The sequence below is a fragment of the Trifolium pratense genome, linkage group LG4 (genome assembly GCF_020283565.1).
Source record: "Trifolium pratense cultivar HEN17-A07 linkage group LG4, ARS_RC_1.1, whole genome shotgun sequence".
Taxonomy (NCBI): domain Eukaryota; kingdom Viridiplantae; phylum Streptophyta; class Magnoliopsida; order Fabales; family Fabaceae; genus Trifolium; species Trifolium pratense.
The window spans coordinates 11,629,851-11,654,928 of record NC_060062.1 but is presented as its reverse complement, the minus strand read 5'-3'; the positions used below and the strand labels follow the sequence as shown (position 1 = coordinate 11,654,928).

Here is a 25,078-nt window from a genome sequence, read left to right as displayed (position 1 = left end):
GATGTGTGGATATAACACTCCATATCAATTTATCTAGAATATCGACAAGACTAAACATAACTGAATCGGAAAACATTAATTTTCATTACATAAATACCAAATACATGAATAGGATTACAAAAGTCCAATGAATGAATACATAATCGAGCTAACAACTGAACATAAATAGACTGAATCTTATACAAACATAAGATTAACATAATGTCAGCTCCATATATAATATAATCCATGTATCTGAATCTTCAGGCTTCAAAGCCACGATCCTCGAACAACCTGCTTATCTAAAATCAAATAAGTGGGGATGAGAATAGTAACTTTCCTCTCCGTGGATTTCCTACTACCCAATTATTATTGGTGTCTGCACCGGGGGCAACTGATGAACTAAAAGTTCCTTGATCCTGATTTCATAAACATAATAATGTAAATGTGTAACAAAGATTAATTATCTTGTTCATTTTAACATAACTAAGACACTTTGAGGTGAGCCGGTCTTAGAGGCCTGACATATCCGTCGTCGATGGTTATACGCATCGACATGTCATACAAGCTCACAATCGTAACATGATTGGATTCCTCGAATCCCATAACGTGGTACATAAGTACCACCATGATTAACCGACTTTCTTAACTTAACTTAATTATCATGATTGTTATCCTGCCCATGAATTCCCTCCCAGGGGTAACTAACTTGTCTTGATTTCCTGATTATCATAACTTAACGTGTAATTAACATTTTAATTAAGCATTACACTTGTAATATTCATAGAAAAGTATCTAGGAAGGTATAGGATTGTAAAATGTATAACAGATCCAATTTCAAATATGTAGAGCTCTGAACTGGTATTCTCGCTTAGCGAGAGGCAACTCGCTTAGCAAGAAACAACCAAATTGTTTCAGAACCAAGACGAGAGGACGCTTGTTGTGAGCTTATCAGTTCCCAGCTCTGTTTTGCGACTTTCACCAGTTTTGCATTCAAATTATTAATATACACTTTATCCTTCCTAGCTATGAACATCACAATATGTAATATTTGATTAAAATGGAGAGATGCTTTGGGATTAAGCTCCTCTCATGCACCAATTGACCCTAACCCATGTTATCCTGCAATAATTCATAATTGGGGACACCAACATAGTTTCTAAGCTAGTATTATCATACATAATTTATTTGGGCAACTAAAGTGTCATGCTATCTAAAGGTTGAGCTTCTAAGGGAACCCACCTGAAATTACTAGCAATACCGAGCCATCTCTCCCGCTTAGAACCATCTGATGGTGCTGCTCACATATGCAACCGCGCCACAGATTTTCTACGTAAGACTGCTACTGACTTCCAACTTCTAATTTTGGCATTTCAACTTCACACCAAACTCTTACTCAGCCAATTAAGCATACATATTTAGTTCTGGAATCATTCACCCAACTTAAACTCACATTTTAGCTTATTCCACAAAATCCATGCCAAAACCCATAAGCAGTTTCCAGCATCAATATCGAAACTTCAAACGCGTTTTCTGAATCCATTTCTAATCCAAAACATACCAAATTTATATCCAAGCTAAACGGAATTAAGTGTAGAATGCGAAACTCCAAAAATTACACAAGTCTGGGCTACACAACAACAGCTATGACTCGATTAGCACCTGTACTGTCATACTAATTTTTAACTAAAATTCCATAGAATTCAGCCATAACCATTCTAATCATACCAATCAGTTTTAACAACAACACCAGACCAAGAGGAGGTAAAATTTCGATTTTGTTTTGAAGCTCAAACAATGGAAAAGGAGATTTGAACCAATATTCATACCTTAGTTACTTAGAAATTTAGAAGCTTGATCTTGAATGAATTTCTTGTAGATGCAAGAAAGAATTGAATTTATTTGGAGAAATGGAACATGGCGTGAGAGGAAGAGACAATTGGTGGAGTGTGTTGTTGTTGGTATATCAGAAATGTTATATAAAGACATGTTTTTCTATGTTTACTTCCTCAATTACCCTTTTCAATTTTATCTTAATTCTATGTGTGCCATTATGCCGGAGCAAGAAAATAGAAACCAAAATCAACAGTGGGATAACTATAATCTCAAGCAAAATAAATATATAAGATAAGGGAGAAGAAAAGAAAGGACACAATATTTATTTACCTAGTTCGTTTTAACAATAATCTACGTTAAGGGAGAGAGTAACCCACCGTTCCATTAATTTGATGAGCTTGGTTACAACAAGATTCTGAAAACAATTATAAGAATTAGCCTTTAATTCTAATTCTATGATTTTCCCGAATCTCTTCTCGTGACTAACAAACTGAATGATTTAGTGTTTCCCAAGATGAAACCAAAGATAATTTGCCCACTCCTACAATTATACCAAGAGAAAACCCCTTTGTTTCTCTCTAAAATCCTAGTTTTAGTGGTTGACAAATCTTAATCATTTCCTTTACATCTTTCTATTTGCTCAGTCTCCTTTTCTCATTTCTAAAATTAAAATTCATGTTATATATATATAGACTCTCGTTTCGCAATTGCATGAAAAAGTACATAGAATGTAACCAAAAAAATAAAAATAAAAAGTACATAGAACTATCTATATTTAATATATATATATATATATATATATATATATATATATATATATATATATATATATATATATATATATATATATATATATATATATATATATATATATATATATAATTTATCTAGAAAGGAATAGAAAATAGTTTGAGGTTGATTTGATTTGTTTTTATAAAATTATGATAAGGTTTCACCACAAAAATATATTACTAAATCCAATTTTTTTGGGCTTGTAATTTATAAACAAATCTTAAAATGAGATATAAAACATGGCAAAATCAATACGATACGAATAAGATTTGTTAGAAATTCTAAATAATAAAAGCATAAAAGAATAGATTATAGAAAGATATTTTAGGATTACTTTTTCATAATCCTAAGATAAAAGATAACTGTTCACACATGAACATGCATGGTGAACAGCTGTAAACTAATTAATCTAAAAACATAAAACTAAAAGAATAAGAAAGTAAAAACTTAGAAAATACTATATAAACTTTAGGGTCCTATTTATAGTCTAGATGATTGTAATCCTCAGTGAAACCCCGACGATTACAAACATCTTCCACCATCTAAATACATAATTATTGTTTTCAAATACATAATTATTTATTGTAATAATACATACTTTTAATTAGAGATATATATTATCTTAGCACAAATTACATGAATTTATTAATAACAAAATTAAAAAATTACAAAACTAAAACCAATAATAAATAACACCATCTAATTAAAAATGGCTTTTATTTGTGTACTTCATCCATGAAATTTTAACAAAACACAACAAGATCAAAGATAATTGTGGCAACGTGGAGCATTTGCTGCCTTTTCCCTAGGGCTGGGCACTTCATTAACTTCATTAAGCTCATAAGGAATTCTTCCTCTATTATTTCTTCTCTCCACCGGTTCTTTAAGCTCTTTCCTATTCTGACACTTTGCATCTGAAACTAAAAAATAACAAAAATAGAAAACACTTGTTTAAATTAATTTATACATAATTAATTAAAGTAAATTAAATTATGAATTCGATCCTCGGCTACATCGTAAAATAAAAATTAAAAATTAAAGCAAATTAAAACACTTGATATAATGGGATTGAATTGAGGTTCACTTACTTGCTATTGCCTTTGTTGAGAAACTCAGCATAAACAAAAAGAGAAGTATCCAAATAAGGGAGAATTTCTTAGAAGCCATTTCTCTTTGTTAATGCATTTCACAATGTACTAAGCACGCTAATTTATAAGCCCAAAATCGATGGTGGTTGCTTAGTTTCCAGGTATTAATTTTGGTAGTTTACTATATTTCACTTTAATATAAGAACCTTATAAAATACTCTACACATGTTTTTCATTTTTTTTTTTGGCATATCACTCTAATTGACTTTTGGCTGTGTATTAAGAAAAGTAACGACCTAATCCTGAGGTTCCTGGGGAACCGGGTTTTAGTAATTTTGAGTTTGGCCGCGAGGTAAATAAAATTTGATAAAAAAAAAAAAAAATCCACCAAAGGTTGAACTTGAGATCTTCTAAACATTTCGCTTTAACAAAAACTCATTAATCACGTAATTCCAATTAGTCAATTACATATACTATTTTCTTGGTTTTAGGATTTTACATAAATATTGTTTGTCATTCAAAAAATAAAACCCAACGGGGTCTACTAACAAAGTTGAGTGTAAACGAATGAGCTTGTCTTTTATTTATTTATTTATTTACAATAGATTAGAAAATCGAATACAAAATCTCATATATATTATTTAAACTCCTACTAAACCAAATCTAGTGGCTTAATGATCTTATCTTTTACAATAGCGTGAATAAAATAAGATTACCCCTGATATAATGAACAAAATAGAAATCAAACAAATTCGAATAAATAAATAAATAAATGATTCTTAGTCCTATGAGCATAGCTCAATTAGAAGGAATATTGTATTTAGGTTTTTAAATCCCCGCAAAGTAGGCGAGTTTTGGTTTACCTCCTAAAAAAGAAATTGGATTACCCTTGTAATGTGAAGATTATCTGGTTCATCCCCCCTCATGGAAAATATTGACCTAAGATTCCACAAAATGATGACGCGGCATTGTCAGACAGTGGGGTAAACCAAAATTCGTTAACATTACAGAGGCCAAAAGACGGAATCTTAAGTCAAAATTTTCCATAATGGGGTAAACCAGAGAATCTTCACATTACAGTGGGTAATCCAATTTTTTTTTGTTCGGGGAATAAATCAAAACTCATCTACGTTGCAGGGGGTAAAAACATTATTACCCTTGTATTTTATATGCAGGATTAAAGTTTGAATCTTGATGATTATAAAAAAAAAAAAGTTTGAATCTTGATCTCTCACTTATTCATCTCAAGAAATAAAATTTCTACCTATTAAATTACTTAACCAAAAAAGTAAAATAAAAATGGATCCTTAACAAAGCCTTGTATACACACACCCCAGCTTTGACCATATGTTAAGAATATGAATATCTTTCAGTTTTTTTTTTTTTTACTCTTTGATCGGTTTATAAACATTGGCTTCATTTTGGTTAAAAAAAAAAAACAACATTGGCTTCATTTAATGTCTAACCACAAATTTTTTTAGTCAGAAATTAAACTTTTGACTTTAAGAAAAATTCATTAATTATTTGAGGTGGATTCGTAAATAATGAAGATCTGATAATGTGGAGTTTCTCTATAAGATAAATAAAAATCGACAATAGATTCAATCAAATATTAAACTTACATTCTTTCGTACAAATTTGACATTAACCGAAATTTATTAACGATTAGCTCCATCACTCAATTAACCATATCTATCACATGTATCATACTCTAGTGGTATGTTTTTAATTCATTGGTAGGGCTTCTGGTGTTTTACTTTTATTAGTATATTGGATGCTTCCCTCCTAAACTGTCTATAGCTGGCATGAATGAGAATTACGAGAATGTTGACTTTAATTTTTTTAAACAAGATATTCTCTTCCGAAAACCATAGAGATTAATCATATAAATGGAGATAAACTTTCACAAAAAATTTTAATACTGGTGTATGTCCAAACAATGATCAAATGTAGGACGATCTTGGTTAAAGAGATCTGCGTCATTTCATTTGAATGTTCTTAGGTTACGAGAATGTTGACTTTATTAATAGTCTACTGGTTGTCACATAATATCATATTATCACTATTTATTTTCTTTCAAATCCTAATTATTTACGAGAAATTATTAAATTATGTTTTGATTCCGTAAAATTAATAGATCATTTGATTTTATGAATATTTTAAAAAAAAAAATCCGACTCTATTAAATTGTTAAGTTTAAACTTAAAAGACCGAATTGAATATTCATTATAAAAAGTCTCAAAATAAAATAATATTAGTCTCAAAATAAATTCAAGCACCAAAATAAGAGCCAGAAAAGAAAATTATATTGAAAAACCAATCAATATATGCAAGCAAGTTTAATTTTTTTTGGATCTAAAACAATAATGATAAAAAAAAATTGGATTGTACTCATTCGTGAAATTTAACATTTTTCGCCATTTTTCATCCCAACTTTTTCTTTTGTGAACTAAGAGCATAATGACGTCAAATGATCTAGCTAGAAGGAATCCCAACTAGGTTGGCACCCCTCGTAGACCCTTGTCATGTGCCAAGTGCTCTTAATAATATAAAATATTATATTATATAATTTTTTTTCACCCAACTTCAAAATAAAAAAGAACAAAAAAAATAATTTTTAAAATGTCCATAGACCAACGTACTCAATCCGTCCCGTATTTGCCCTTAAAATACCAAACCTAAAATCTCAACTTAGCTTGTCAAAAATGACTGATTAGAGGCTATTAACTATTAAAGTTGTTAGTCATATATCTATTTTTATTTTTTTTGGCTAAGATAAAGGGTATTAAAAAATAGTATGGAGGCATATACTAGTACTACTATGCCACTTGAATCATACTCACAATTATCCCTATTAACAGCTAAGGAAAATGCTAGGTCAACTCATTATTCCATCTTGAAGTCAACTTTGAGCAATTATACGCAAACATCATATAATTAAATTATACTCCCTCCGGTCCCTTTTAAATTCATTAAAAATCTAATGTATTTAAACCATAGATCAAATACATTATATTCTTAATAAATTTAAAAAGTGAATTTTCTCTTATATTTAGAATCAGGAGGAGTATAAAATACGAGATTTTCATGTTAATAAAGGAGTATCAAATACGGGAATTGACTATGTAAAAAGAAAAAGAATACAAGATATAAAGTTAAAAGGGTGCGAATCTGGGATCTGTGGTGGTGGTGGTGTTGATGAATAACATGAAATTGGTGGTGGTGGTGTCATGGTGAAGAAGAAGAAGAATAATAATATGAAATTGGGTGTTAGATTTGAGATTTTGATAAAGTTGAATTTTTTGAACTTTTAAGATTTATTTTTTGTGGGTTTGTTTTGAAATTTTAGACTTGAATGGTGAAGTTATGAAGAACATGAAGAAGGAGGGAAGAAGAAGATGAAGGAAGGATGAAGAACATGATGGTGTACTGTTATATCCGGTGGACATTCAAAATCAAATGGTTTATTTTTCTTCAAAAAGATTTGATGGTTAAGATTAAAAAGTGTATTGAGGTATATGGTAGACCACCTACAATGTCGGTCCACCTAAAATATTTTGTGTTAATAAATTAACGAAAGGGACCGACATTGATATTAATAAGGGACCAATTTAAACCGTTTTTTCTTTAAAGAACCATTGTGAAACTTAAAATGTCTTCAAGGGACTAATAGAGTAATGATGTCATGAAAAAATGTTGTATATATTATATGTTGTTTATGAGTTCAAAAGCTTTGTTTTAATTCTTTGTACGTAGAATAAGAAAATCTTTCAGTAAGAATATGATCATAATATATAAGTTGCAATTTTACAATGTATGATTCTTTATAACTCGATCAATGTAGGGAATTTAATCATTATCTATGAATAAAAAATGTAATAATTTTATCTTAGTCTATTTTGAATTATATTATCAATAAATAATGACGTAGTGAGTGTTTTGCCTGCAACTAAACGAGAGCTGATAGTGATTGCCATTGAACAAGTCGAGACAATCATCAGTTCCGTTTCTGACATTTTCTAGGCAATTAGTGACTTCTCCTTCTTCTTGTTACTCGATATGTCGTTCATATACTTTCATTTGTTTCTCAATTCAATGAGTTACAGAAAGAGTTTGAACATCAATGAACTGAATTTTTATTGGAATGATGGATCCTACAATTGTGCATGTATTAGACTTCATATGGTTTATCGAAAAGGTTAATTATAAAAAATTATAAATAAAAATTCACTTTTTCATGCAAATGCATCTTGTTCATTGTATTTTTATTTTGGCAAAAATAATTAGAATTCATACTTATTATATTTATAATAGATATATATACTATATAAGACTAACATAAGTTTTTTACTAATTAAAGATATTACAGGATTTGACTATATTCATAGCTTATAGATGATAAAAATAAAATTAAAAATCCTAGTCATTGATGACATAGTTGATAAGAACATATCTGTTGTTTATATTATTTAATTTATGTATATCATTAATTTCTAATTTTAAATATCGTATTTGATAAAAATATAATTTTCCATGTATTTTTAATGTAATAATTTATTGTTTTCTTTATTTTTGTGCACATTTATTTTATTACTAGAAATATAATATTGACCATTTCACAATAGAATTAAAGAGAACTCTCTATAAATGTATGGTTTGCACTCATAAGTTTGATAAATCTCATCTTCTAAATTATATTGATCACTCATAAATTTCATCTTTTTTATTTAATTTTAGTTTTCTATGTCATCTTATTCTTATCCCTAGATTCATGGAAAAATCAAATCCATGGATCATCATAAGTCTATCATACTTTGTTTATGTTTGTCATAATAATGACAATCATAAGCCTTTCATCGACTGTAATTTCCTTGATTAATAATGGGGGTATGACTTCAATCTTTGTGACAAGATATACCTTGAAACATAGCAGATAAAGCAGAGTCTTCGATATCTTGTGATATCGATGAAGACAATGTATATGTAAAATATATATTGAACTCATTTCTTTGAATCAAATCTGCGAAGAACTTGGATCATAGAACTTTTCCCCCAAATATCACTTAAGCTACCTTGTTAAATTGATAGCTATTCACTATTGATGGAAGAATTTGTAGGTTTTTTTCTTTTATGTGGGAAGATTATGCATCATCTTTTTTCCCAAAAGAATTTCATCTATATTTATTTTAGAATTGGGAGTTGAGCTTAACTTAATCCTACAAAATCAGTTTGTAACGTGAGGATTGTCCTCATTTTTTTTTTGACTTAAGGATTGTCCTCACTTTATAAACATATATTCATGTCATATCGCAATCAATGTGAAACTTCTTAACATTTATATGATGGCTAGCTATTCATTATTGATAGAATGAAAAATTGTTGTATTAAGTTGTTTATGAGTTTAAAATTCTTTGTTTTAATTCTTTGTTCGTAGAATAAGAAGGATCTTTCAATAAGAATGTTATAATACAAAGTTGTAGCAATTTTACAATATATGATTATTTTCAACTCAATGTAGGCAATTTTACCATTGTCTATTAATAAAAAATGTAATAATTTTATCTTGCTTTCTTTTGAAATTATTAGCAATAAATAATGACATAGTGAGTATTACACTTGCAATAGACGAGAGGTAGGGATTGTCGGTGAATAAGTCGTGACAATGATCGGTATCTTACAATTTCTATGCAAAGTGACACATATGAATGAATCGAATTTACATTGAAATGAAAGAGGTCATGTGGCTTTCTAGATATTAGATTACGAGTCCGTTTTGATTAGCTTATTTTTGAGCACTTATTGATAGTCATAGCAAATGAAACAATTATTGAAAAACTTTCCCACCAATATTGTTGCCGGTTATCACTCTCCCTTCAACGACACATGTTTCCAATTTTGTAATTATCAATTGGGTACAATTGCATAACCCTAAGGTATTCTTCTGAATGAATTAAATCCAACACATAATTATTTATCGCATCAACAATTGAATTTTTAGGAGCTAATATAGCTCTATCTTGAAAAAAAAGTTGGATCATTCATATTGTGCAATAGATCTGGATAAGTGCTCTGAACAATAGATGAAATAGGATCACCCGAGTTAGGAACCAACGGATCCGGTGGTATATGTATTGTGATATCTAAGTCATTAAATTACTCAATACTTCCATCACTAATACCCAAAATCCACTCTGAAAATTCTTTCTATCTTCAATGTCATAATCTGAACTGTCAGTCTGTAGTCTCATGTTAGTTGTCAATGTAAGCAAGCACCTCACAAAATCTCCATAACTGAGAAGAATTTATAGTGGAATTAACAACCTCTTGTCTTGTTCCTTTTGGCATAATAGGAAGAATCTGACGAAAATCTTCACCCAAAACAACTACTTTTCCACCAAATGGAAAGTTTTTTTCTCGTAGTATATCTTTCAAAGTACGATCAACGACTTCAAAACAATGTTTATGAATCATAGGTGCTTCATCCCATATGATCAGCCTTGCACGACGAATCAGTTTAGCTAAATTATCTGTTGGTAGTATCTCACACGAAGAGGCCTCATGAACATTTATAGGGATTGCAAACCTTTAATGTGCAGTTCTACCTCCAGGAATTAGCAAAGCAGCTATCCCACTTGACTCTACCATTAGAACAATCTCGCCCTTTGATCTTAATTCTGCAGACATATAGCTCTCTAAATGTATGTTTTTCCAGTTCCTCCATATACATAAAGACCCGATTTTTTTTCCTCAACCCTTTTCATAATTTTGTCATATATACTTCTCTGCTCAGTGGTCATTGTCGACATCAATTTACGATGCTTATTTTTCAGAAATTGTCTGTCATAGTTCAACTCATCATAAATCAACTTATTCCGTATTTCAGGTACCAATCTCATATCTGGTTTAGACAGTTCAGGGAAATCCTCCAGACTTTTATTATTACTATTCAACAAAATCTCAATTTCGGCCAAAGTGTAGCTCTTCAATTGGTCATCAGTTAAAACCAAATATGTAAATTGAATATAATATATGATTAATAAAAATATATAATGAATTTGTTCGCTGCTGTCGGCAAAAAAAAGGAGTATCCATTCATTTAGATATTTCATAGTCTGACACATGTATGGTTTTCGTTTCGTATCGCTACAGTTTCTTAATCTCAATGCCTAAATTGCTAAAGGGAGAAAGTTGTAATAATTTTTCTTCTGATAGCATGTTTAAGTGAAAACTGAAAAGCACATATTCTATATCAATAATATGGTTTTTACTTTTTACTAATAGGTTGATCTTTACATAGACTTGATGAAAATGTATAGTTATTTGAGTATGTTACAACTTCAAGAGTTACTTCTAAAGATTCTGATTATCGATAAATACGGTGAAGATGCAAATAAAATTTCTATTGTAGTTTATGATGTATGTATAAAAAACATGATAGTTAATTTAATTCTTATGTTTGTAAAAAAAATGTCAGTTTTAATTTAATTTAAACTAAATTTTACTTTTGGCCTCCTAAGTTTTAGAAAGTTGCGATTTTGGCCCCCTATGTTTCAAAATAGCACTTATAGCCTCATATCTTTACACCCTTTTGCAAAAGGTCAATTTTTATCAAGTCAACGCCGATGTGGCAAGTCACTTAAGTGACTCAATTGCCAGATAATTTTTCAATCTGTTAAACATTTTAAGATATATCTTTCGTCGCCGGTGTTTTCGCATGATCAGTTGTATGTTACAACTTCAAGAGTTACTTCTAGAGAATGATTAAAGATTCTGATTATCGACAAATACGGTGAAGATGCAAATAAAATTTCTATTGTAGTTTATGATGTATGTATAAAAAACATGATAGTTAATTTAATTCTTATGTTTGTAAAAAAAATGTCAGTTTTAATTTAATTTAAACTAAATTTTACTTTTGGCCTCCTAAGTTTTAGAAAGTTGCGATTTTGGCCCCCTATGTTTCAAAATAGCACTTATAGCCTCATATCTTTACACCCTTTTGCAAAAGGTCAATTTTTATCAAGTCAACGCCGATGTGGCAAGTCACTTAAGTGACTCAATTGCTAGATAATTTTTCAATCTGTTAAACATTTTAAGATATATCTTTCGTCGCCGGTGTTTTCGCATGATCAGTTGTATGTTACAACTTCAAGAGTTACTTCTAGAGAATGATTAAAGATTCTGATTATCGACAAATACGATGAAGATGCAAATAAAATTTCTATTGTACTTTATGATGTATGTATAAAAAACATGATAGTTAATTTAATTCTTATGTTTGTAAAAAAAAATGTCAGTTTTAATTTAATTTAAATTAAATTGTACTTTTGGCATCCTAGGTTTTAGAAAGTTGTGATTTTGGCCCCCTATGTTTTATAATAGCACTTATAGGTTATAGCCTCATATCTTTACACCCTTTTGCAAAATGTCAATTTTTATCAAGTCAACACCGATGTGGCAAATCACTTAAGTGACTCAATTGCCAGACAATTTTTTTTTCAACTAATAATTAAAATAAAAGGGAAAATAACAAAAAAGAGGAAGAAGTCACGTGAGAGCATCTTTCATACAAGAGAAGGGACCAAATCTTTTTCATCTTTCACTTGGTCTTATGTTTCTGTTCATTGAACAATTTTATATCATATGAGGCACCGAACATGTATATGTTATCTTCAAAGACATTGTGGTTCTAAATTGATCTCTGTTACATATATATATTTACTTATGATATAATGGATTTTCTAAGAAGAGTGGTTTTGGTGTTTATGTTATTTTTGTTGGGTTTGATTGCAATATAAGTCCCACATTGCTAATGAAGGAAAAAAAGTCAAGAAAATTATATTTGAGAAGTCTCACATTGCTTAGAAAAGTGAAGAGTGAAGAAGTTCAATGCTATATAAAAGACCTCAAGTTTCTTGTTTCAACATACCAAACAGTAACACTTGTAAACATTTTTCTCTCTTATTAGCTTCGTGAACCCAGGCTTTATGATGTTATTGCCAAGGAGTATCTTGCTGCAAGATTGGAAGCTACAAAGGCGAAGGAAAAAGGGGATAGAAAACATCAGGAGCAGAGGCAAGCTGTATCATACGAAAACTGAAACATATTTTGTGTCCCCTATAAGTAGAGCTGGGTATGCGGGCTAGCCCGCCCCGTTTAATCCGTCCCGCATAAACCCGCATATTAAACGAGACGAACAAGCCTGTCGGCAAATATAAACGAGTTATAATATTAAGTTCGAGTTCGGTCCGCATAAGCCCGCGGGTTAAACGGTTAACCCGCGAACTATTACCAATAAAAAATCAGTTTTTTCAAAAAATAAACTAAATTAGTAAAATATTGGTATAATGAAAGCTTAAAAAAATATATTATTAATAATTTTATCTTATAACATATAAATTGTAATTAACAAATAAAAATAAATAAAGTTTGTAATATCATTGAGTTTATCTATCTTCTCTTTGTAAGTAATACAACTAAAATCAAATTCAACTGATTCTTATCGTCATTTTTGTACCGTCCATTTTAGTGAGAAAAACTTTCTACGTGTACCCAAAAAAGCATTAAAAGATTAACAGATTAAACTTAACTAAATCACATCAAGGTAACCAAATTATTCAAAACATAATAGCGGAAAATACCCCTGAGAAAATTAACTACCCATTTGGACATGTATCTTTTAAATACTAGCAAATGTATATACAGGTAAGACAAAGTAAAAGATAGTGAAAAAGAAGAAAAGATTATAAGTAGAAGAACATGTCTGAATCCTGATGTTTTGTGTTGTTGTCTACTTGATTAAAATTGGAGTGTGTTGTTGCTTTTTATAATTAGGGTTTAGATTAAGTTTTTTTTTTTTTTTGGGTTAAAAAAGTTAAATTTGGACATGGACCAAGTTATTTATATCTGATAAATTTCGTAATTAATTATATAAAAAAAGAAGGTGGGTCACAGGCTAACCCGCATAACCCGCGGTTTTAACGGTCCAACCCACACGGGCAAAAATGTAAACGGGCCAAAAAAAATTGGTCTTAAGTCCGTGCGGGCTGCGGGTTAAACGGATCGGCCCGCGGACCTTGATCCGTATACCCGGCTCTACCTATAAGGTCAATAGCGACGGTCAGAACGTCGCTATACATGAGGCAATGGCTACATTGAGAATATCGCTACCTCTTTCCCCTGCTGCAACATCAGTTTGTGTCCCTGAGGGGGTATTACGGGAAATAAGTTTGAGATAGGGTATTACCGGAAATAAGAGGGATCTAGGGTATATTTTGGAGAAAAAATCATTTTGTTTGTATTGATGTTGCAGAGAGAGAGAGAGAAAAGAGGTGAGAGAAAGAGTAAAGTAAGAGAAATATTATATGGTACATAGGGTACATCTAACTATCTAAGTCTTCTAAATCTAATGGTTCTTGTAATGACCTGGTTTTTATTATTCGCTATTTAAGTTTTTAATCAATTATTGCGATGACTTTTAAGTTTATATTTGTGTCTTTTTTCTTTTCTCTTATGCTCTTGTTCAAGAGTATTTGAGATGTAATTCAAATATTTACTTTAGAGAGTGTGGGTGTACTGTGGCATGGGGTGGTTGAGAGTGAAGTCTATGTGTTGTAATAATTTTCACATAATGTTTATTCTCTGGTTATCGGTTTTGACAACGGCCGTGATTTTTTTTCCCGATTTTAGGATTTTCACGTTATATTCTTGTGTTGTTGATTGCATTCTTTTATTTTCTTTATGCCGATTTTTCCGACAATTTCATCTAAACAAAAATATAGGGAGGATGCAAATTGAAAAATTATGCAATAAGATCCACAAATTAAACAAGATGCAGAACATTAATAGTCTTTTTTTATTCAACCGAATTGTCTTGCTGTTTAATTCCATTTTGATTTTTGCATAACTTGTTATCTGGGTTCGGAGGTCAAACATCAAATATTTTAATCTTGAGACAAACATCACTTACATGCAATTTTAATCTCGAGACAAACATCAAATATTGGCATAGATAACTTTATAATGAACAATTTGAGATAAGTGATGGTTTATACAAAACAAGCTAACACAGACGGGTGCAATTACCCCACAACACTTAACTTCTTCCTCTCCCTTTATTTTATATTTTCATTTTAATTATTAGATGAAAAAAAAAAACTGACGAGGCAGCTGAGTCACTTAAGTGACTTGTCACATAGTGTTGATTTAGTCAAATATTGATCTTTTGTAAAATGGAGTAAAGATAGAGGGTCAGAAGTGGTATTTTGAAATATAGAGGGCCAAAATCACAACTTTCTAAAATTTAGAAGACCAAAAGTATAATTTAGCCTTTAATTTAAAATGATTAGAACTAAAATTATCTAAAAAATAATAGCATGATGGTGATTTGAATTAAAGACCTTGCACACAAAAATATCATAGTCTTCGTCCTAATCTATTAAAACCTATCTAATATTTTAAGGCACTAAAATTATAAAGCTTGATATCGTCGGTGTGACCCGAAAGAATATAATGAAGTTTAATAAAATAATACTAATAATCTTTGATGATCATCAAGATATTTATGTGAGATCTATAATAAGGTTAATTGATCAATTGAAAGGGGGGATATAGATGATATATTCATTAATTGCATTTAATATTAATTTTAATTTTATAAATGGTTTCTTACAACTTTGAAGTGTTAAAAAATATTGTACACCGGAAAAAAGTGTTAAAAAATATTTAATTGAAGTTATCGAAGGGTGAAATTTTTACTTATAAAGAGGTTACAAAAAATTTCTACAAAAAAAAATATTTATTACATGCAAAGATGAAAAAGATGACTTCAATTTTTATGTTTGTTCTTGTTTTGATCATCTTTTTTTCTCCATTGATCATTTTCAAATACCCGATTACCATTACAAGTATGTCATTTTTCACATCATTTTAAATTTTGATTTTTATTATACACAATATTTTATTATCTTTTAGTAACGTTGCTTTTTTCTTATTTAATAATGCAGAAACCAAATATCCCTGCGACTCAAAGCATGATTGTCCAGAGCTTGTATATTTTTTTCGTGATTGTATTGATGATTTATGTGAGTATTGGGATCAGTGATTGAGCTAGAAATTTGCAATAGTGGTGTTATCAAATTTATAATATTTTTTATAGGATGTATCCGATTTTATACTTTAGCATTCATCGAGTTCTTAAGGATGATGAGTGTTGTAAATTTGATTTTCTTTTGAATTTTTTTCCATTGCTTATTGTTAAAAAATAGTTACCAAATTTAAACTATATATATATATATATATATATATATATATATATATATATATATATACAAATCATACACATACACTATATATAGAACTTACATCATATGACCAACAGTTAGTTGGTTCAGTGGTGATTGACGCTGAACTTGGTAAGGAGGACCGCGATTCGATCCCCGCAACTGCGATCGGGAGGGTGCTGAAACCACTTGATGTCATAACTGACCCTCGAACCAGATTCAACTGATGGTGAAAGGGAAAAAAAAAAAACTCGCATCATATGCAATAATCCCAATTAAACACTCTCAAATCCTAATGATGAAATTTTCACAATTAGTACAAATTTTAAGTAACAAGGTAATAAATAGATTATATTAAAGTGTAGTGAAAAATGAATAAAGGGTAAACCACAAATTTCGTCCTTGCCTTTGTAGGGTTTTCTCAAGTACTAGGTCTTTAAGAGTTTGTTTGGTTCACGGTAAATGGAGAGGAAGGGAAAAGAGGTAATATTAGTAACTATGTGTTTGATTCAATATTTAGCAGTATTCATTAAAACTAGTGTGTTAGCCCGTGCCATACACGGGATTATTTTCTTTTTTAATATTATTTATGTGTTTATTTTGAAATATTATTTAAGTAATTTGGTTTAAAATTCTACGATAAAATTACGATAAGTTTTGCATGATATATGTTTAATAATGTTACATGATAGAGCAACATGAAAACTATTATTTTGCTTCTCGTTCTACACTATTAATAGATATACTATTTCTCTTATTTTCATCCCCGGGACTATATAGTGACTCTATAAATATAAAATAATTATAAACTCGATTCTCAAATTAAAATTTAATTAAGGATCATTTTTAATAGTGGAGTAGAAAGTGCTCTACATTTCTCATTCTACACCAATTAGAGACTTGAGTATGAAAATACGATATATGTTTAAGAATTCTACAAAGGCATAGTGGGGTGGGAAGTACTCTTCCGTTCCTTGTTCTCTGTTCAACAAAACTAAGAGATTCTCTCTCCCTCCCTCTCTCTCACATCTCTATCTCCTATGACATTCTAGGGACTCCATCATTAAAAAATAATTGTGAATTTTATACTACTTTTCAAATGAATATTGTCCCACAAAGAAGCAATCTTCGCGCATAAACGTCAAATGAAAAAATCTATGTATGGATCTTCACTCACATTGATAAATTAGCATTCTCGAAATGGTTCGAATGAAGGTTTATGGAAAGTTTAAAATTGAAAATATATAAAAAAAAATCATAGATTAATTATAAAAAAAATTAAAATTATAGTAATTTATTTTAGGTTTCCCATGGATTTCATCAGCTGGATGTAATCTAGTGAAAGTGCAATGGACACAAAATATGGAAAAATTTCCGTAATCGGAATTAAAATTTTAATTAGTCAATGTGTATTTATAATAGTGGATTGGTGAGTGTTTCATGTTTCCTATGATATACCAATGAGAGATTCTCTATATCTCTATCTCTATTTTCATCTTTTTCCCGTTTCTGTTACAGAACTCTATAGAGACTCCATCAACAGAAAACAATTGTTAATTCTATATTAATTTTTTTAATAAATATCAATAAAATTCTCGTGCTCAGTTATCACTATCTTCTACTTACACTTTTTATTATTGGTGGTCACTTTTAATCGTGCTAAATAAAATATGAATAATGAAATATGAAAATATGGATAACCTCTGCAGTCGATATTTAAATTTTAATTAGTCAATGTGTATTTTTAAGAGTCGGGTGGGAAAAACTCTTCGTTTTCCATTTTACACCACTGAGAAACTCTCTCTCTCTCTCTCTCTCTCTCTCTCTCTCTCTATTTCTATCCCTCTTTCGTCTCCGTTCTAGGACTCTATAGCTGCTCTATGAACAAAAACTAGTTGTTAATTCTTTATTATTTTTTTAATGAATATCAATTAAATTGTAATGCTTAGTTCTCACTATCATCTACACACAATTTTCATCATGAGGATCACTTTTCGTAGAACATTGAACAAGTATCCAACCATGGGGATCGTTTTCCTAATGAACATAATTTTTTCTTTAAAATAAAATAAAATGTATTTACGTAGAACATATAACTTTGTATAAGCTTAGTTGTTAATATAACATATAACATAACTTATAGAATGTGTTTTTTTTTTTAATAATGGGTTAGATAAGATTAAATTGAATGTGTGTAAGCAAACTCTCAACAAAGTGGGTTAGAGTTTTTTTTTTTAATAATAGGTTAAAGAAGATTCAATTGAATGTCAAGTAGTAATTAAGCAAGCTGTCTAATTGAATGCCAACAAAGTGGATTAAAGAAGATTTTTTTAATACTTTTTCTTTATAATGAGTAAAAGAAGATTCAATTGTTTTACAAAAAATAAATTTAATTGAATATCCTAATGTATATAATAGAGATGGAGATAGGAATTTTTTCAATCAACGACATGTAAAGATGTACGTTATTTAAATTATGAACTTTTTGTGATGTCTACCATACTCCGTCAATTTTAAACAATACATTCACCTTTTATTTCAACAAAATACTCTAGGTCTTGTTCCTACTATTCCCAATCATAATTTTGCACGTGTATTCTTTTATTCTCATTAAAAAATTACATGGTTAACAAACACCGCCCTGAAGCTATATTCATCTTCCTCTTTGTGAATGAACTTTTTCTCTGCCATTTATTTTCAACTATGGCAACTCACCGCCATGACACCCGCCATTGGATATTTTCATTCATCTCATAAAAACTCCCACCGCCATGAATAAGTCAATCCAATCCACTATAAGAACTTCTACATAACTTTGTATAAGCTTATATATATTTAGTTTTTTTTTTCTTCTTCAGATTAATTTGTATATATCCAACAATCAATCCAACAAATAAGTGAGATACAAAGTTTTGTTTTTCTTCTGTTTTCTTAAATCAATTTTTTAGAAGATTTTTTTTTATTCTTTTTTTAAAATCTTTTTTTGAGAAAGATTCAATTGAATCTTTTTAATTAAATGACACCTAAATAATTTCTATGAGAATGCACGAGAGAGCTCCGTGGAAATCTCGTTATGTATATAATAGAGATAGGAAGTAATTTGATGATTTTTTGGAATATGGAACCTGTTTTTACTTAGAATTAGAAAGTAATGAATTTTTGAATTATATATTTTAATATGTGGCATGTGAGTTAAGTGATGGGTAGAGTTGAGCTTACTTTCAATTGCTATGAATGAATGTGGAAGATCAACATTCAAAATATACAAATATATAAAAATAAAAATAAATTCAAAACGTTTGTGTAGGCATGTGCCCACACAACACACTACCTGTCTCCGTCCCTCAGTGGAATATGTAATAATTAAGTTATACATAAGTATGACACCGTCACATGATCTTACTTTAATTAATAGGACATTGCATTATATATGCAGCGCGTCGAATTTTAAACTTCGGTAATCTCACTTATCTATTTTAAAGGTGGAATTTCTAGCCACCAGGCTACTTGACTATAATAATTATGATACCGTGTATTAATTCAGTTTAATAAAATTAAGTTACCACTAAGCATATACTAATATTTTTATAAGATGGCTAAGCATAAATAATCAGTTGTTAATGTCAGTATTTTAATCTTTAACTTAAACTTGAACTCTGAGCTATATTTACACCTTAATTTCTTTAACATTAATTTAACTCAAATTAGTTAGGCTTTTAATTTTCATGACAAAGGTCCAAAAATACCCAAAAAAAAACAAAATATCACAAAACCAAGAGGTGATCCCTCAGACAGGACCAAAAAGGGCAGTTGGAACTTGGAATACTGGAGAAGTCGCGCTAAAAAATTGATGCCAGGAAGGTGGTTTGTGGCCTACTTGCGCCTAAAAGTTGTTAGAGTTGGCGTGGCGAGTGGCAGCGCGCCCTTTCTCTGTTTGCCTCAAACTTTCGAAAATAAGAGGTTTTCGTGTTTCAGTTTAGATATGATGAGCAGTACAGATGTTAGATCGACCGAAGAAATAGGTGAATACATAGTGTTGATAATAATAACATTTCATCGTACTTGTTTCTGTTGTTGCATCATGCGCAGGATAAGCCGGAGTGGGGTGAGTTGAACTATGATAGAATGGAAGATGACAAAAATCGATGTTTGTTATCCAAGCAATGAAATTTACATAGAAAACATTCAAATTAACATCTAAAATTCCAGAAAACATTCAAATTTCATTACATATATTGCCTTTTGAGCAAGGAAATAACAAGCACTATGATATACACAATATCTATACACAAACCAAATGGACCAAAAGAAAGTACTACTTTGAGTTATTTTTATAAAAATCAATTTACTTTTTAGGTTAATTAAATAACAAATGTATTTCGTCTATAATATTATAGACCAAATACATCAATTATTTTAATAAATCTAAAAATTAAGTTGTTTCTTATAAAAAGGGCAGGAGAGGTTAGTAACGAACTTGAATCAAGTGTTAAATGCAGTCTCCATTTCTAGCAACTGGGCAATGCTTCTCATGGTTGGTCTAGATTGAGGATTTGTGTGTAAACAAGAAAGAGCTAAATTAGCAACCAATGCCAACTCCTTCAAAATGTTCTTTGGAGGCGAAGCGAGGCGAGGGTCTAAAATCTCTTTGAAATCTATCTTTTGATCATTAGATGTTTGTATGTAAGAAACAAGATCACCAGGATGTTTTCCTGTTAGAATTTCAAATGCTAAAACACCAAAGCTGAATACATCACATTTCTCTGTCACTGCCATTGTGTATGCAAGCTCTGTAGTAGCAAGAACATAGTCAAAATTAGACAATTGCAAAGAAGAAGAAAAATACTACTCCTTAGAAAAAATGAGTATCTAAAAGTGATTTTTAATATGATATACAAACACAAAATAGCTTTTGCCTTTGTTAAAAATATCTAAAAACTTAACCGTAGAATGTAAACCGTCTGATTGAGATTTAACGGTATTGAATTTGCATCTATCCAAAAATTACTACTACAACATATAATTTTTTTTTTTCTTTTGAAGACTAGGTATCTTACGGACACCATCCCACCATTCACTAGCGGAAGAGCCATTTCAAGTCAGAGTTTTACTCTGTATGGATTGACCTTAGAATGTAAATTGTCTGATTGAGTTTTACCGGTATTGAATTTGCAACTGTGTAAATTCTGACCTCTACTACTACAACATATATATTTTTTTTCTTTTGAAGACTCGGTATCTGGCTTAAGTACCGACTATTCAGTAGCGGAGAGGCCATTTAAAGTCGGAGTTTTGCTCTGTATGGACTAACATTGGCTCAACTCAACAACAACAATAAACATATATATAATCTTAATTCTTAAATTTAAGACAGGTCTAGAAGAGAGGTATATAACATTACCTGGAGCAGCATAGCCATAAGTGCCAGCAAATGAAGTCCAAATAGGTGAATTTGGCTTAAGAAACCTTGCAGTACCAAAATCTGAAACATGAGCTTCAAGATCCATTGATAACAAAATATTCTTACTTGATATATCTCTATGAATCAAAATTGGAGAACAATCATGATGCATATAAGAAAGAGCACTTGCAACACCTTTAACAATTTCAAATCTTTTAAACCAATCAAGTTCCAATGCTTTCTTATTATCATTCAACATATCAGCTAAACTTCCTCTATCCATATACTCATAAACAAGAAATGTATGCATTCCTTCACAACAAAATCCATAAAGCTTGACAATGTTTCTATGCCTTGTTTCTGTCATAGCTTCAACTTCACTTTCAAATGTTTTTATACTTTCTTTGTCTAAATTCTCTTCATCACATTTCAACTTTTTCACCGCGAATATTTGACCACCTTTCAATTCGGCTTTGTAAACATTCCCGAACGCTCCTTCGCCTATGCAATGCTTGTCGTCGAAATTGTTTGTAGCTTCGATTATGTCGCCGTACACAACTCTTCCATTGAAATACCAAATTGAAAATGGATTTGGTGTATCTAATAAAGACTTTGTTCTTGTAGTTCTTGATTTTCTCTTATAGCATAACAAAATTATGCCAACAATTATCAATGAAAGAAAAAGTACACCTCCTAATGAAGCAACAATTGGAATCACAACTTTTTTTTTGTTACTCCCATCACCATTAGGATCAATGAGTGAGACATTACAAGGTTTCAAACCTTTGAAATTACCACATAGCCCTTCGTTATTGCTCAAATCAATTGAATTAGAAGAGTTCAATTTGAAAATGCCATCTTTAGGAACATTACCCTCCAAATGATTGTTAGAAAGATTAAGACTTGACAAACTCAACATTCCACTAATTTGATCAGGAAGTTTACCTGATAAATTATTGTTTGAGATGTTTAAGCTTATCAAACTCGAAAGCTTACCGATATTACCAGGAATTGCCCCTGAAATCGAATTGTAACTCAAATCCAAAAAGTCTTGTAATGAACCAAGATTTCCAATTTGGAAAGGAATTGTTCCATTCAAATGATTGTTACTCAAATTCAAATTCAACAAATTCGAACAATCTCCTATCTGAGCTGGAATTTCACCAAACAACGTGTTCATCGAAAGGTCTAAAGTTTGCAAATTCGAAAGCTTTCCAATTTCATTAGGTATCTTACCAGAAAGCCTATTTCCATTCAAATTTAAGTTCGACAAAGTCGAAGAATTTCCAATTTGTGAAGGAATAGTTCCCGATAATCGGTTAAATGATAGATCAAGCTCTTGTAATTGATCCAAATGAAAAATCTCACTTGGAATTTTTCCACTAACCGAATTACCCGCCATTTTAAGTGATTGCAAGTTTTTGCATGAACCCCATTTAGCAGATAAACCACCTTCAACCATATTATAGCTGAAATCTATGTAAGTAAGATTCGGATAAACTCCGAAATCTTGATCTGCATAACCGGTTAACTCGTTGTATTCCATTCTAACTCTATACAAAGAAGGGCAGTTTCTAAGACTTCTTGGAATTGGACCAGTGAAACTGTTGTAAGCTGAACTGAAATTAACAAGTTTTCCACTTTTGCAAATTTCTGGTGGTAACTCACCAATGAAATTGTTCTCAGCAAGATGCAACACAACCAAAGATGAAAGGTTTCCAAATTCTTGTGGTACAGTTCCATTTAGGTTGTTGGTGAAAAATCTAAGATCAGTTAAGTTGGTTAATTTGCCAATACTTGGTGGAATTGGACCAGAGAATTGATTTTCATTTAATCTAAGAATGCTTAAATGTTTACAGTTTCCTAAAGATGAAGGAATTGGGCCAGAGAAATTGTTTCCATCAAGAGCTAGTAAAGTCAAGTTTTTTATATTCCCGATTTCGATCGGTAGTGGACCGCCTAAAAGGGTATCTTGGAAAAGAAGATTCCTGATGCCAATAAGCCCAGTTCTGGAACTGGGCTTATTAGTTCCATCAGGAAACAAACGAGGGTCTAGTATACCTGATACATCGTTTCTCGAGACATCAAGCTCGTAAACTTGAGTCAAATTAGCTATAGAAAGAGGCAAAGTTCCATTTAGATAATTAGTAGAAAGATCAAGAAATTGGAGTTTCGAAAGAACGCCGATGTTTTCAGGTATGACACCGGTGAGATTATTTGTTTTAAGATCGAGACGAAGAAGGTTTGGAAAAACTGATAAGTTTAAGTGATTAAGAGTACCTTCAAGTCCAGTATAAGCTAAGTTTATGATTGTAACACTTCCTTTTGAATCACAAGTTATACCTCTCCATGAACATGGTGTTTGTGTTGAACTTGAGTTGTTAATGATCCATGAATCAAGAATTGGTTGTGGAGGTAGACTTTGTTTCCAATTTAGCAACGCTTCAAATTGTGTTAGGCTTGTAGTGATTTGACATAGATTTAGCAACAAAAATATCAATAAGGTAGATGAAATTGCAAATGTGTGATTATGATTATGGTTGGACATTTTTTTTAGAGTTCACAAAATTGAGAAATTTTCTGAACAATAAGGTAGATGAAATTGTTTAATGAAGAGTTGTACTATATATGTATTTAAGTTTATCATAATATTACAACTTGATGTTCATTGATGTTTGACTTTGATTTTTGTTTCCTTCCATCTACCAAACTTAATGCTTGTTGACTTCTTCCATGATTAAACGATTTCGGATTTTGTTGATTTAATACTCCATCTATTTCATATTGAATTAATATCATTTTCACATTAGTTGTTGACTTCCTTGGTCGCAGTCATCGGCAGGTATATATGGTGTCGATTCTGCCGTTGTTTTATTTGTGTATTTAAACCGCTGATATATTATCATCCTAAATCAATTAAATAAAAAATGTTACGGATCAGTGTGTACCATATAAGTTTTTGGTACGAGTACTTCATCATTTTAAAAGTAACGTATTTCATAGTTTATCTCTAATTATCAAATTTTTTTGTATTAATCAAATAATATTTGCATGTAACTATAAAGACCGACTAATCTCTTAAAATGAGTATGAATGCAAAAGGGTACCAGACTGTATTTTAAATTTGAATCCATAATTTTTGGAAAAAAAATCTCTTATCATCTCATCTAATCTAAGTGGTAGATAGTTATCTAATATTTTAAAATATCAATATGTATTATTTCAAAAAAGAAAAATCAAATACTCGTTCAGCACCTTATTATAGAAACCTCTAATAAATATCATGAGTATAGTTTTGTTGCTCAGTTGGCAGGATATTACATTCAGTGGCGGTACTAGGGTGGGGCTGAGGGTGGCCACGGCCCTCTCCCACCCCAAAAAAATAATTTTTTTATAGGTGTATTATTAATTCAAATATATTATTGATCTTAAAAATATATTAAATGTAGGTGAAGGTAGGATTTTTGAATGTTAAAAATCTAAATCCGTCATTAAATTGAAATTCGTTCGATTGAAATCGGACAACTTATATTTAAAGATAAAAAATTTATATTTTAACTATATTAAATCTAAACCGTTTAATTTTAATCATACACTTGGTGCATCAAAGTGACTACATTAAATCATCTCCTGCTCTAACACATTAAAAAAGTGTCATGGTGCGGTCACATTCATTCAAATATTTCTGCTATTGTTCCACA

At 30.5% G+C, this 25,078-nt stretch overlaps 1 protein-coding gene and 2 long non-coding RNA genes across 3 annotated transcripts; 1 reads left to right on the top strand and 2 right to left on the bottom strand.

The window, feature by feature from the left end:
* Positions 1-61: 61 nt before the first annotated feature.
* On the bottom strand, positions 62-2,016 carry LOC123881757. The gene is made up of 2 exons (XR_006799584.1): positions 1,222-2,016; positions 62-398 (listed from the first exon to the last, which is right to left on the bottom strand). It is a non-coding gene; the product is annotated as an uncharacterized LOC123881757 (long non-coding RNA).
* Positions 2,017-15,452: 13,436 nt separating this feature from the next.
* On the top strand, positions 15,453-15,868 carry LOC123881400. The gene is made up of 2 exons (XR_006799458.1): positions 15,453-15,601; positions 15,701-15,868. It is a non-coding gene; the product is annotated as an uncharacterized LOC123881400 (long non-coding RNA).
* Positions 15,869-20,063: 4,195 nt separating this feature from the next.
* LOC123924176 (MDIS1-interacting receptor like kinase 2-like) lies at positions 20,064-24,020 on the bottom strand. Its single transcript, XM_045976966.1, has 2 exons — positions 21,378-24,020; positions 20,064-20,766 (listed from the first exon to the last, which is right to left on the bottom strand). The coding sequence occupies exons 1-2, from the start codon at positions 23,923-23,925 to the stop codon at positions 20,459-20,461; spliced, it is 2,856 nt and encodes a 951-aa protein (XP_045832922.1). The 5' UTR covers positions 23,926-24,020; the 3' UTR covers positions 20,064-20,458.
* Positions 24,021-25,078: the final 1,058 nt, after the last annotated feature.

Bases quoted from the DNA above. Each gene is read 5' to 3' on its own strand.
- LOC123924176 (XM_045976966.1), bottom strand. From the start codon at position 23,925: ATGTCCAACCATAATCATAATCACACATTTGCAATTTCATCTACCTTA. The intron at 20,767-21,377 runs GTAATGTTATAT...TTGCTACTACAG, and splicing joins TTATGGCTATGCTGCTCCAG to AGCTTGCATACACAATGGCA.